This window comes from Cydia fagiglandana, chromosome 2 (genome assembly GCF_963556715.1).
Source record: "Cydia fagiglandana chromosome 2, ilCydFagi1.1, whole genome shotgun sequence".
NCBI classification, from domain to species: domain Eukaryota; kingdom Metazoa; phylum Arthropoda; class Insecta; order Lepidoptera; family Tortricidae; genus Cydia; species Cydia fagiglandana.
In genome coordinates this window covers 19,133,949-19,146,265 of record NC_085933.1, presented here as the reverse complement: position 1 = coordinate 19,146,265, position 12,317 = coordinate 19,133,949, and the positions used below count along the sequence as shown (strand labels likewise).

At 36.2% G+C, this 12,317-nt stretch overlaps 1 protein-coding gene and 1 long non-coding RNA gene across 3 annotated transcripts in view; both read right to left on the bottom strand.

Annotated features, from left to right (window-relative positions):
* LOC134678305 (uncharacterized) overlaps positions 1 to 12,317 on the bottom strand; it is a 154,146-nt gene that overhangs the window by 8,103 nt on the left and 133,726 nt on the right. The window lies entirely within an intron of this gene.
* Positions 1 to 12,317, bottom strand: part of LOC134678257 (neuropeptide F) — a 47,137-nt gene that overhangs the window by 4,773 nt on the left and 30,047 nt on the right. Inside the window, exons 3-4 of one of the 2 annotated variants that reach the window (XM_063536735.1) lie at positions 6,932 to 7,048; positions 2,447 to 2,495 (exon numbers count right to left, since the gene is read on the bottom strand). In XM_063536735.1, the coding sequence (XP_063392805.1) occupies positions 2,447 to 2,495; positions 6,932 to 7,048 (166 nt within the window). The remainder of the gene's footprint in view (positions 1 to 2,446; positions 2,496 to 6,931; positions 7,049 to 12,317) is intronic. The other variant, XM_063536744.1, reaches the window with a different exon arrangement.

Sequence of the window (12,317 nt, the reverse complement as noted above, 5' to 3'; positions counted from 1 at the left end):
CTGTTATGGAGGTTATCCGTCTTCAAATTTGCCGTTCCTTATAGTCTCTGGTCGTAGTTACTTAATGCCAAAGTATTTTTAAGTATTTTAAATCTTATCTTACTTAATCTTATAGTCTAGACGTTTGCCTTTGTTTTTTTTCCTCTCAATTAAAAATTAGTTTTTGTCTAAAGTTTAATTTTAGTTCACGATTTTTATTTAAGCTAACAAGTACAAACTTAATAAGATTGTATTCACATTCTTACTTCCTTGTGGTTAACACTGGCTTCCATAATTATATTAAACTACCCCGTTTTATATTGATAGTAGGTAATATATAATATAATCAATTTACTTTGCAGAAATTCATATAATTTTATTCAAAAAATATGGCTTTGCTAATCCGCGTAATAATAAAATGATAGTAAGTGTTTTTATATTTTACTTTTATATACATATTATAAAAACCTAGCCTAAGAAAAATGATGAATAAATGATAGTCAATCAGTACTAACCCGTTACCTACCTACTACCTGTAGGTAGTGCTTACCTACTTGCGTATTTTTCTCATGCAATTAATGTTCAGTCGGACACGATCACACGACCAATGGGACGAAAAACGGATGGCCAAATTTGTTTTTATATCGATATTGTCCAAAAGCACAATAATAATTAACTGGTACCTACAGTACTTGCACATTATAAACATTTAATTTGTAAACGTTAATTTGTGACGTTTCACGGAAAAAGGTACCTTATGGCGGTTGGCGCTTACGTCACATAGCGCCGCAGTAATATTGGAGCGGCGTTAGTAATAGTGTAAGCGCCAACCGCCATAATGGCCCAGTTAAATTAAGGGTTTCACCTCGGAATGAGAGATAATAAGCTGGAAACCCGTATACACCTTCGTTATAAAGTGTTAAAGGTTCTCTTAAAAGTCGACGCATATATCGTGTGCGCGTCAGAAGTTATTCAAGGTCAAATGTCATAAAAATCGGTTTTTCGCGGATATCAAAATTTCTATAGCTCCGATGTTTTTTACATCTAGGTAAGAATTGTAGAGCATGAAATTTGCGACGAGTTAGGTATCAAATATTTTTTCATGCGATTAGCCGCTTTCAAGATATACGGCATAGAAGGCGCAGCGGCCAGCCAAACGCACTATGACGCAAGGTTAGCTGGTAATCTCTGTAATAATAAATTATATAAATATTTTAATCGTTAAAATGACACTTGTAGATCATAAATAGATTTTGAAACAAAAGTTGCCCCTCCTGTGGACATTAGTTAACAGCTTGTGTGCATATTGTAATGATTTTATTACATAGTTTAATATAAAAAGGGTACCCCTTTACACAGGTTTAATTAGAAAATTATACTTTATAGCCTTTAGGTATTTCTACAGGAAAGAGGTAGATTTTAAGTAATAACACGAAAATCTCTTGGAGACAGAGATTTGAGACACGAAAATGGTTTCACAAGCTTTTATTTAACTATGAAACTTGGCTACAAAATTCAACTCAAATCAATCAAGCTGATCTGTTGATGGGGACTGTAGATGGCCATAGGAACTCTGTGATAAAATGACTATCTCATTGACTTTATTTGTTACAATCGTCTAGAAGAGTAGTCGATGACCGTGAAACAAAGATCAAGATCCCTACCGTTTGACGTTCAATTATTTTCATTTTCATCGTCATCTTCATCATCTATTGTCAAAACTGGGTCAAAAAATATTTATTATATTTTATTCGAAAAATTTGCATCCGGAGCGTATGGGAATAATGTTGGATTTCCTCTGGAACTAAAAGGCAAACCAATATCTTCGCAGGTACTTACTACTTACAATACCAACTAGTCCTAATTTTATATTTTCTACAGGACAGACAACTTTTAAAATCTGGATATGATCAATAAAGGATGATTAAATAACTTTGTAGAAGGTATTATTCACCGATATTCACGATTGACCTCATCATAGTGCGTTTGGCTGGCCGCTGCGCCTTCTATGCCGTATATCTTGAAAACGGCTAATGGCATGAAAAAATGTTTGATACCTAACTTGTCGCAAATTATATGCTCTACAATTCTTACCTACATGTAAAAAACATCGGAGCTATAGAAATTTTGATATCCGCGAAAAACCGATTTTTATGACATTTGACCTCGAATAACTTCTGACGCGCACACGATATATGCGTCGACTTTTAAGAGGACATTTGACACGTCATAACGAAGGTGTATACGAGTTTCCAGCTTATTATCTCTCATTCCGAGGTTGACCCCCTTTTTAGGCTTAAGATGACTGGGCCATAAGGTACCTTTACCCGTGGGACGTCACATTTAATCATTACAATATACAATTTATAATCTCGTATATTGTTTTACGAGTATCATACCATAATGACTATTATTTCAGTCCTCAACCACTATTCGTTGTTTTTAGTAATGAAAAGAAAATACTTACTTCAAGATCCTTAGCCCAGTTCGTGAAGGAATCGGAGCGTTTCCCAAACCTGACGACAAATAAATGTATCAATTAAAAAACAGAGTTCACAGGGCATAAAGAGTAAAGACACCACAGCACTTCGCATGCGTACTTATTTTTTCATAAATATTGTGTACCCTCCGGCGCGAAAATTCGATAGTGTGGCGATTTCGATTATCAGTCAGTTGTTTTAAGTCAAATATTAGCTCTAAAAGTTTGTGGTCCATCTGTGACCACTGTCTTGCAGGGTCGTTACAAAAATAGTACATTACTACAGAGGCCGGGACGAAAGGGGTTGCCGGCCGAAGACATATAGACGGCCGAGCGAAGCGAGGCCGGATAGGTCTGAGCGCGGGCAACCCCATTTCCCGCCGAGGTATGTATAGTGCTTTTCTCAAACATGCAATGAAATAAATAAAATAAAAAATCCACGAAACCCAAGTTTTATTTATAGAAAAAACTAAAAGTAAACTACACCCAAAATATAACCAACACGTACCTATATCATTATCACGCGTATGTTTTACACGAGTCGTGTATTTTTACTACCCGTATATTTTCATGTATCTTTGATTTTTTCGCCTTGTATCCGTCTCACTGTCGTTTTCGTCACATAAGTTTACATAGCCTTTCATGTTGATATCATGTTTCACATACATCGTTGCTTTATGCATGGAGTAAATAAGTATAATTTCCACAGTGTTGACGAATTTGTAGTTAGGTACATTAATTTAAAATATGCCACAAAACTGTTTCTAATAAACTGTAAGCCATTTTTCTTAGTTTCTCAAATAATAAAATTGCCATAAGCATTAAGCAACCATATACATACTTCGTCTTTAACTTGGCGGCAGAGGCCGCAAGTTATTTAAAATCAATTCTGCTTACGCTGCCAATTCCAACACCTACGATTACAATTAATTTCATTATTTCGTCGGAACTCATATTAAAGTAAAAAAATCAACAACGCACCATAAATCCAATAAAACAGAATGAAACTTTTTCAACTTTACCTCCATGACAATAAAAAAAAATAACTACGCGTGTTTGAGTAGACCTTTTTACCGCTAACGTTTAGATGAAATATTTTAAATGTTTTTATTTGTGTAGTTAAATTTATAATATAAAATTATTAAATTTGGTTAATAATGTATTATTTATTAAGTTCATGTTGATTTTATACAAATAAAACTGCAAATTATAGCAAACATTGTTTTTTGTTTTTTTTTATAGGCGTAGTGGCAGTGTCATTACGAACCATAAAGCCAATACTGCCTCTAGTTTTTTTTTAATGGATGAATGCCACGATGCTGAGTCACAAATATCTGTGAAATGAAAATTAAAAAAGAGGACTTTGCCGGCCTAGGCCTGCAAGAACTGTATGAAATTCCATTAAATACCTTTTGTCCTAGCCGCACCTGAAACGTCATACTTCGCAGCCTATTATAAGGAACATAACATCAATATTTCATTGCATGTTTGAGAAAAAAACATTATTACTATGATCTAACCATTAAAAAATTAAAATAAAGTTCTTGAAATTCCTTTTTCTGTTTTTTATATAGAAAACGAATAAATAGCTCTATTTTGCAATTTCTATTGTGGTATTATTTTATGGTTGGTGTTATTATGTTAACGATTAGGTACCTACATGTTGTAAAGACGTGACGAACTCCTACAACTTATATGTAACGCTAGCAGGATAGGGACCACATACGTACCACATAGAACTACTGGTAACTGGCAGTGGACGTATAACGGCCACATGTTTTTTTTAAGAAATATAATGATGATATTATTATTTGTATCTCCTTGGATACCACGGGCCTATAATCCCGGTTTTTTTGATAGGCTTGCGTGGGGACACAGATCCAACACGTAGAGGCCCCTTGGAGAGCTTTTATGTCATGTAGAACGCCTGCTGGAACCCGTTCACAGGTGCAACAATAGACACCCCTGAACCGGTCTCAGCAGGCATTGGGACTATTGTAGAAAAAGTGAACAGTATACCGGTCTATAGATTGAACTTTGGGTGGACTATGAGACTGGGTTATAGACGTACGGACACCTGCCATAACAATGTTTACACAAGTTATCGAGGCAGGTGGTGACTTGCCGCGCACTAGATGGGCCCCTGAAACTGCCGTCGCTAAGACGACCAGGAGCAACATCGGTGTGAGCGGCTCAGGGGTGTCGAGAGGTGTGCGCCGCTTTCTACGCAGTGGCTGTTAACAGCCACTGTCCCAACTCGCGTCTTATGCATCTTTCACTTCCACCCCTGGAGCATATAGCTCTAACGACTCCTCTCTGGGCGGCCAATTAAGGCAAGCCAGAGCTGAGAGTCCTGCGGGTTTCTCTTGGGGTCCACTCCGACCGACGAAGACACGCCGGAGACGGAGACCCTGACCGATTCTCGGGAGCACTCGGGTCCGTGGGGTCGTTACTTCCCAACAGCTCGCCACAAGCTGCCCTGCGGGCATATTATTATTATTATTAGCCCACTGTGTCCCACTGCTGGGCAAAGGCCTCCCCCCTCTTCTTCCACTCGTCATAATAATAATAAAACAAAAAAAAAATATTTCTTTTAATGCTGCTAGGTAGATTATCAACCGTAAGCTATAGGTATACAAAGGTAAAAAAAACAGGCCTGGCTGAGAATTCAATTGATTTGGATGCTTTTTATACAGGTAGGTAAATTTCCTGACGCAAATTGATACACAAACGAACCTTTTTTAATTAATCTAATTATTCCTAAACGCTAATCGTATTACTTGTTAGCGCAGCTTGATTAACTAAATAAGTTAATTTTTAATGCCGTTAGACAGTAATAAACAAACGAAATTAAACTAGCGTTTTAGTCACTCGCGCGACATGTTTCGGTTCAATCCAATACATTCCATGACTCTTCTCTTTCCGAACAGACTCTATAAAAGGTATATATCTTTTTTTTTTTGAGTCTCAAGCACTGAAAAAAATATCCCGCCTAATAATAAGGGTGCAGTCCAAATTAGCTTTTGTTTCTCTTAACTTCAACGGAAAATAATACAATAAACTATACTATTGAGACCGGGTCACTCACTCCTCTCACACTCACTGCGAGTCACTGTTTATTCTCGCTCGGTGCGTCTCACGGAAGTTTTGTCATACAGTAAAATGTTTATGAATTAAATGCTTTTATCACCAGTAATTGAGCTACTGCTTTGGAACTCATGCATTCATCATTTAACTTAATATTAACAAACTGTCCGAATCTCGATGGATCTTAATAATGCCAAGAATAGATGTAGGCTATTTTTAGTTATTTAATACATCGATGATCAGCAGCCCGGGATTTTTATAATCAAATCGGCTTACAATCAAAGACAAAGGCTTTCTGTTATTTGACTAAAAAGGTTTACAACAACTGGAAATTAGGTTTGGATAAATGCGTCTTGATATTCGACGTCTTTGATGATCAAAAGGTTATTAAAGAATTGTTTTCCTTGCAGGAAATGGTTATGTTGTTTCAGTACCTGCTGGTGACTTTTTTTTCTTAAATTTTTTTCTTAATATCGATAAACTCTATTTATACATATATATCGATAAAGTCCGCCTGTTAGGGAATACCCGTCAATTTCCCTTGCCTACTACTAATGGATTTTAACAAGTTATATCGAGTTCATTAGCATCGCGCAAGCGTTAATTGTATTTGAAACATGATATTTTTTAGGACGCCTTATTTTCGTGAAAAAATTACAGGTAATTTATAAATTCAACATTGTCGTCTTACTTGACGATGTAAAAAATATTTATAATAAAATAATACGGACCAAACATTATACTTACATATTTATTTATTCATACTATACTATAAATAAAAAAAATCAACATAATCGCGATATTACTATTTATTTAGATCAGCCATTCTCAAAGTGTGTTCCGCGGAACCCTAGGGTTCCGCAAAGCCTCTGTTGGGGTTCCGCGAAAATACTTGTAATAATAAGAAAATAGCCAGCACTTCTATAGGTATATCTGGTCCACAGTGACGAACGAAAATTTTTAATTTGGGGTTCCGTCAAATATTTCGCTTTCCAAAAGGGTTCCGTCACCAAAAAAGTTTGAAAACCGCTGATTTAGATAAACAAAGGCATTGTGGCATGGAACAATTACATAGAGGGTATTAACGGTATAAGAATTGGGCCAGTGAAGAGAAATGCTACAAATAATATTACACCAAAATAAATATGAACCCAGCCGTGGCGACAAGGAAAAAGATCGATGGCGTTTTTCCGTTACAGTTATTTATGCACATATTATTATATATGTTTGCTGCGTTTGAGCGGAAACTAACGCACATGAGTCTCAATTAGGAAGAATATATAAGTCAGACAGACAATGTATTGTCCTATAAATCTAAATAAAGCACAAGACACATTCGACTACGTCGACAAGACGTTTTATCGACACTGCGGACATCGATCGTACCTTGGTCGCGTGTGGTAGGAGTAAAGACGGTCTAGGGTTTGAAGTTGGAGGAGGCGAAGCGCGCGGTCTATCACATGTGGGTCGACGCGGTCACCACCGACGTCGCGGCGGTCGATCCTGCCAATTATCGATATCGATAAAACAAACTACAAGCAACACTAGACGTGGCAGTGGTTAGCGGAACCTGATTAAATACATGTATAGATACATCGACCCCTTTTCTTTCATTTTTGGGAGGATACAATATAAATGAGTTCCGTTTTGTCAGAATATACAATTTCATAGGAAACCAGGAAATTGGGTCGTTCAAGCCTGTATTTTTTATTTTAGGAATATGCCACATTAATACGTTTTGCGTTTCAAGTAGGTACCTACAGGATTTTTTACTGATGTCGCTATTAAGGAAAAAATGTAAATATGTACTTAACGATAAAAAACTTGGTATCGAGAACTGGTAGAAAATCAATTTATGTAGGTTAGAATTTTTGCAAATATTGAAAATAAAATTTAAGCCTACTTAACGGCGCGTGTCGGAGCTCGAGCATGTTTTTGGAAATAATTATGTTTCCTACGTATTTGTAATATTTTAATAATAGGTATCGTTATTCTTTTCTGTAGTAGTTCAATAATTTAATAAAAATATAAACATAAAATATTGTGTATAGGCGGCATTGACATAATACCTAAAGACGGCCTTTGTCATTCACGAATTCGAGCAGTTTTTTGAAAAACAAATTATAGCCAGCATTCAATTTTTGGGAGGCATTTCATTTTGAACATGTTTGTACCTCAGATGTAATAAAGGCGTTTAAATCAATTAATGTCAAAAAAACGAATGACCTCTGGGGAGTCTCTGTCCATGCTGTCAAATCCTTAGTAGAAATTGTAGCGCCTGACTTGGTAGTTATATTTAACAACAGTGTCGATTGCGGCGAGTTTCCTGATTTAATGAAACATAGTAAAATAACTCCTTTGTTTAAATCTGGTAGCAGCTCTGACCCCACTAACTTTAGACCGATATCTGTGCTACCAACATTCAGCAAGATTTTTGAAAAATTAGTTCTTTCACAATTAGTACGACATTTTAACGGCAATAATTTAATGCATAATAAGCAGTTTGGTTTCACACGGGGTCGCTCAACAACCGATGCTGGTGTTGAGCTAATTAAGCATATTTTCGATGCCTGGGAGGAGTCACGAGATGCTTTAGGTGTCTTCTGTGATTTGTCTAAGGCGTTCGACTGCGTTTGTCATGAAACATTGATCAGGAAACTACACTATTATGGAGTTAGAGGATCGGCACTGAATTTACTTAAGTCCTACTTAAATGGTAGAATACAAAGGGTCGATGTGAGTGGACAGCGATCACCGGGGTCATTGGTCTCTATGGGTGTACCACAGGGGTCAATATTGGGGCCTTTCCTGTTCCTTATCTACATAAATGACTTGCCATTCCTTGTAAAGACCCACCATGACATAGTATTGTTTGCAGACGACACCTCACTTATTTTCAAAGTCAAACGACAGCAACAAGCGTACAATGATGTAAACGATGCTATTTCAAAGGTAGTAAATTGGTTCAATGTTAATAATTTATTGTTAAATGAGAAAAAGACTAAATGTATTCAGTTTGTCACTAGTAGTAACGTAAGGCATGTGCAAACAAGTGTCATTGTGAAGGATGAGGAATTGGAATTAGTTGATAGTACAGTTTTTCTTGGTATAACTTTAGATTCTAAACTTCAGTGGGGTCCCCATATTGCTACTCTTTCGAGTAGACTGAGTTCTGCAGCTTTTGCAGTGAGCAAAATCCGTCAGTTAACTGATGTGAAAACAGCTCGATTAGTATATTTTAGTTACTTCCATAGCATTATGGCATATGGTATTTTACTGTGGGGCGGTGCTTCAGAAATAAATACCATTTTTGTTCTGCAGAAGCGGGCTATTCGAGCAATATATAAATTGAACCATAGAGACTCACTTAGAGATAAATTCAAGGAAATTGACATAATGACAGTGCACTGTCAATATATTTATGAGAATATTCTGTATGTACATAAAAATATTGTTAATTTTAGGAAAAATTGTGACATTCATAATATTAATACTAGAAATAAACATAAGCTCGCAGTGCCCTTCACACGGCTCCATAAAATTAAAAAATCATTCATGGGTAATTGTGTAAGATTTTATAATAAACTTCCAAACCATATTACTGAATTATCAATTAATAAATTTAAAAATTATGTAAAGCGTAAACTTATTTCTAAAGCTTATTATACCACACAAGACTACATGAGTGATAAAACAACGTGGGATTAATGGTGACTCGAAATAGATAATTCAATATGTATGTACTTCTTTGTTAAGTTTTATTGACATTTGTTATTGACATTTAGATTTTATTCTAGAAACATTCTAGACTAGTATTTTTTATACAATTTTTTTTTATGTTTGACGATCTTTTTGTGAAATTCTTAGTATTAAATTTGATCTGTATAATAATCCAATATTACTATGGAATAATATTAACTTCAATAAATTGCTCTGATAATTAGCTTAAGATAATATATTATTATGTAAAACGTTCATAAGTGCTTGTTACTAGGCCTACATGAATAAAGTATTTTTGACTTTGACTTTGACTTTGACAATGCATGTAGTATGATACTTTCCCCAAAATATAAAAAAAAACTGTCAACCGGGACATATTTCATGCTAGAAGGGGGGGTTGCGTCAGGGGGAGGGGATGGGACACTTGTGTGCGTAAAGCACCATACCCAAAGGTATCATACTACATTCATTGAATGCTGGCTATAATTTGTTTGTCTTCCCAATACATTAGAACACAACTTGACCGAATCATAGTTGCGACCAATCGCGCGCATGATGCGAACTCATCAACCAACGGCGTTAGACTGCACGTTTGGCTCGAATTCGTGTGCGTGACACCACTATAGTGGCCGCATTCTTATTGCCCGTAAGGTCCGTCTTTAAATATAGGTATGACAATGATAGGTGGTCAATGATATCGTTATTACCGAACCGTAACCTTGCGTAACCAGGCCGCGTAGCCGAGATGCCGATCGCTTACGCTCCGTAGCGATCGAAACGCAACTGTCACTATCGCACCAATATGGAAGAGTGATAGAGAGACATAATGCTTTTCGTTGTCGAAGCGATAGCGATTGTAACCTTGGCTAGGCCGGTTCTTGGTTTTGACGATTTACCCTACCTTATAATCACAGTCCTATTTATTTTAGTTTTTTACTCATTTTTCACAAACAGGACTTATTTCTGATCACTGCTCGGACAATGTAAGCTGTAAGAGGAAACTGGGCAGTAATTTCTCCATACAAACGTAGTCCCCCTTTTCTCTTAAAACGAATACGACTGAATTTAGGACTAATCTAGCAGAATTGTCAGTGCTTCACCCGAAAGAGTGGAGCGTATCACTGAGCCAGAACCCTTTTGTTTTGCTGCAATGCACACAGCAAACCTGAGATAGGTTTATAATAAGCTTCTTGTATGTATGTATGTATGTATGTATGCATGCATGCAAACACTTTATTGTACATAAGACAGGTTCTTGTTCTTAATTTTTAGGGTTCCGTACCCAAAGGGTAAAACGGGACCCTATTACTAAGACTTCGCTGTCCGTCCGTCCGTCCGTCCGTCCGTCCGTCCGTCTGTCACCAGGCTGTATCTCACGAACCGTGATAGCTAGACAGTTGAAATTTTCACAGATGATGTATTTCTGTTGCCGCTATAACAACAAATACTAAAAACAGAATAAAATAAAGATTTAAATGGGGCTCCCATACAACAAACGTGATTTTTGACCAAAGTTAAGCAACGTCGGAAGTGGTCAGTACTTGGCCATCCAAGTACTGACCGTTTTTTTTTTTTGCTTTTTTTTGTTTTTTTTGCATTATGGTACGGAACCCTTCGTGCGCGAGTCCGACTCGCACTTGCCCGGTTTTTTTTGTATTGTTATTGTTGCTATTTGTTGTCAACATGTGTGTATTGTGGCAAATGAATAAATGGTTTATTTATCTATCCGTATCTAATTAAATAGGTTCTACCGGGGATACCAATTAGTACGTTCATTTCAATTTCAATAGAGAAAAGTAAAAAAAAACATCCAATAAAGTAAAATTTAATCACACCTTACTGTTTTAACGATGTTGTGAAGTAGGTACAAATCTGAGAAATAGTAATTTGTTTTAAATTCATATCATATTTAGGTATAGATTTGAATGAAAATGATTTATTTTCAAGTTTGATAATTATGAAATTTACCTATTTTGTGTTTGTGTTGTGTTTGAAATTTTCTGAACGATAACTTCAAATCATGTTTTGTCGCTGATTCCCTTGAGTATACATACATATTAAGTAGGTACAACTAAAAGGGTTAGTCCTAAGCATAGACCAGCGTTGAACACAATTTGATTTTGATAACATTAAAGCTTTTTCAATTTGATATGTTGTTGGAGGCATGCTTAATAATTTTTTTCTACTCGGGTACTTTTATCTGTCGTTTATATAGTCACGAACGAACATATAAGGGCATACATTGTTAATACTCCTTAAAAGTCTATAGTCTATTGCCCAAAAAAGCACTTGTGTCGTTTTAGAGACATTACGATACGGTAAGCTAGTGCAGGGTAGCAGGTGCCACATACCGGTACATTGCTACCAACGTGACAAACGATTGAATGCATACGGTTCTTATTAAAAAATAAACAAATTTGTACTGAGTTCATTGCTACCAACATAATAAAAAATACTTTTATACCCTACAGCACCACGACCCTGGTGCGGTGCGGTAGTGTGTAACGGCTTTAAAAAAAACATTACCATAGACATTACTCGTTTGTTTCTCGTTTCCCGCCTTTCCCGGTAATTTCTTGTTCTTTGAGTACTTAGCCTTACTATTTGTTTTGCGTTCATAAAAAGTGTATAAAACGGACAAAGAGGACTACATTGTTTCTACACCTGAAGAAATATCCGCTGCAGCACAAGCAGCGACCGAAAATTTGTTGCCTAAGTACTAAATCTCAGCACCTACCTATACGACAAATCTTATGAGAAGTGCATGGCGTGGAGATTGGAGCACAAAACGTCGTCTGAAAACGTCTTTGGTGTATTTTCAAAGACTAATTGGAAGCACCGGATCAGATCTATCTTTTAAGCAAGGTTGGTATATGTTATAACAATTTTTGATACACATTTTTAGGGTTCACAGTACAACGAGCTATATTTATGTACATTTTATATTTTTGCATTGAAACTGAATATTATTTAATTCTTCTTTTTCTTATTACAGGTTGCAGTAATATTTGGTATTATGGGTGCTTGTCGCAGACAAGAGCTACATACATAT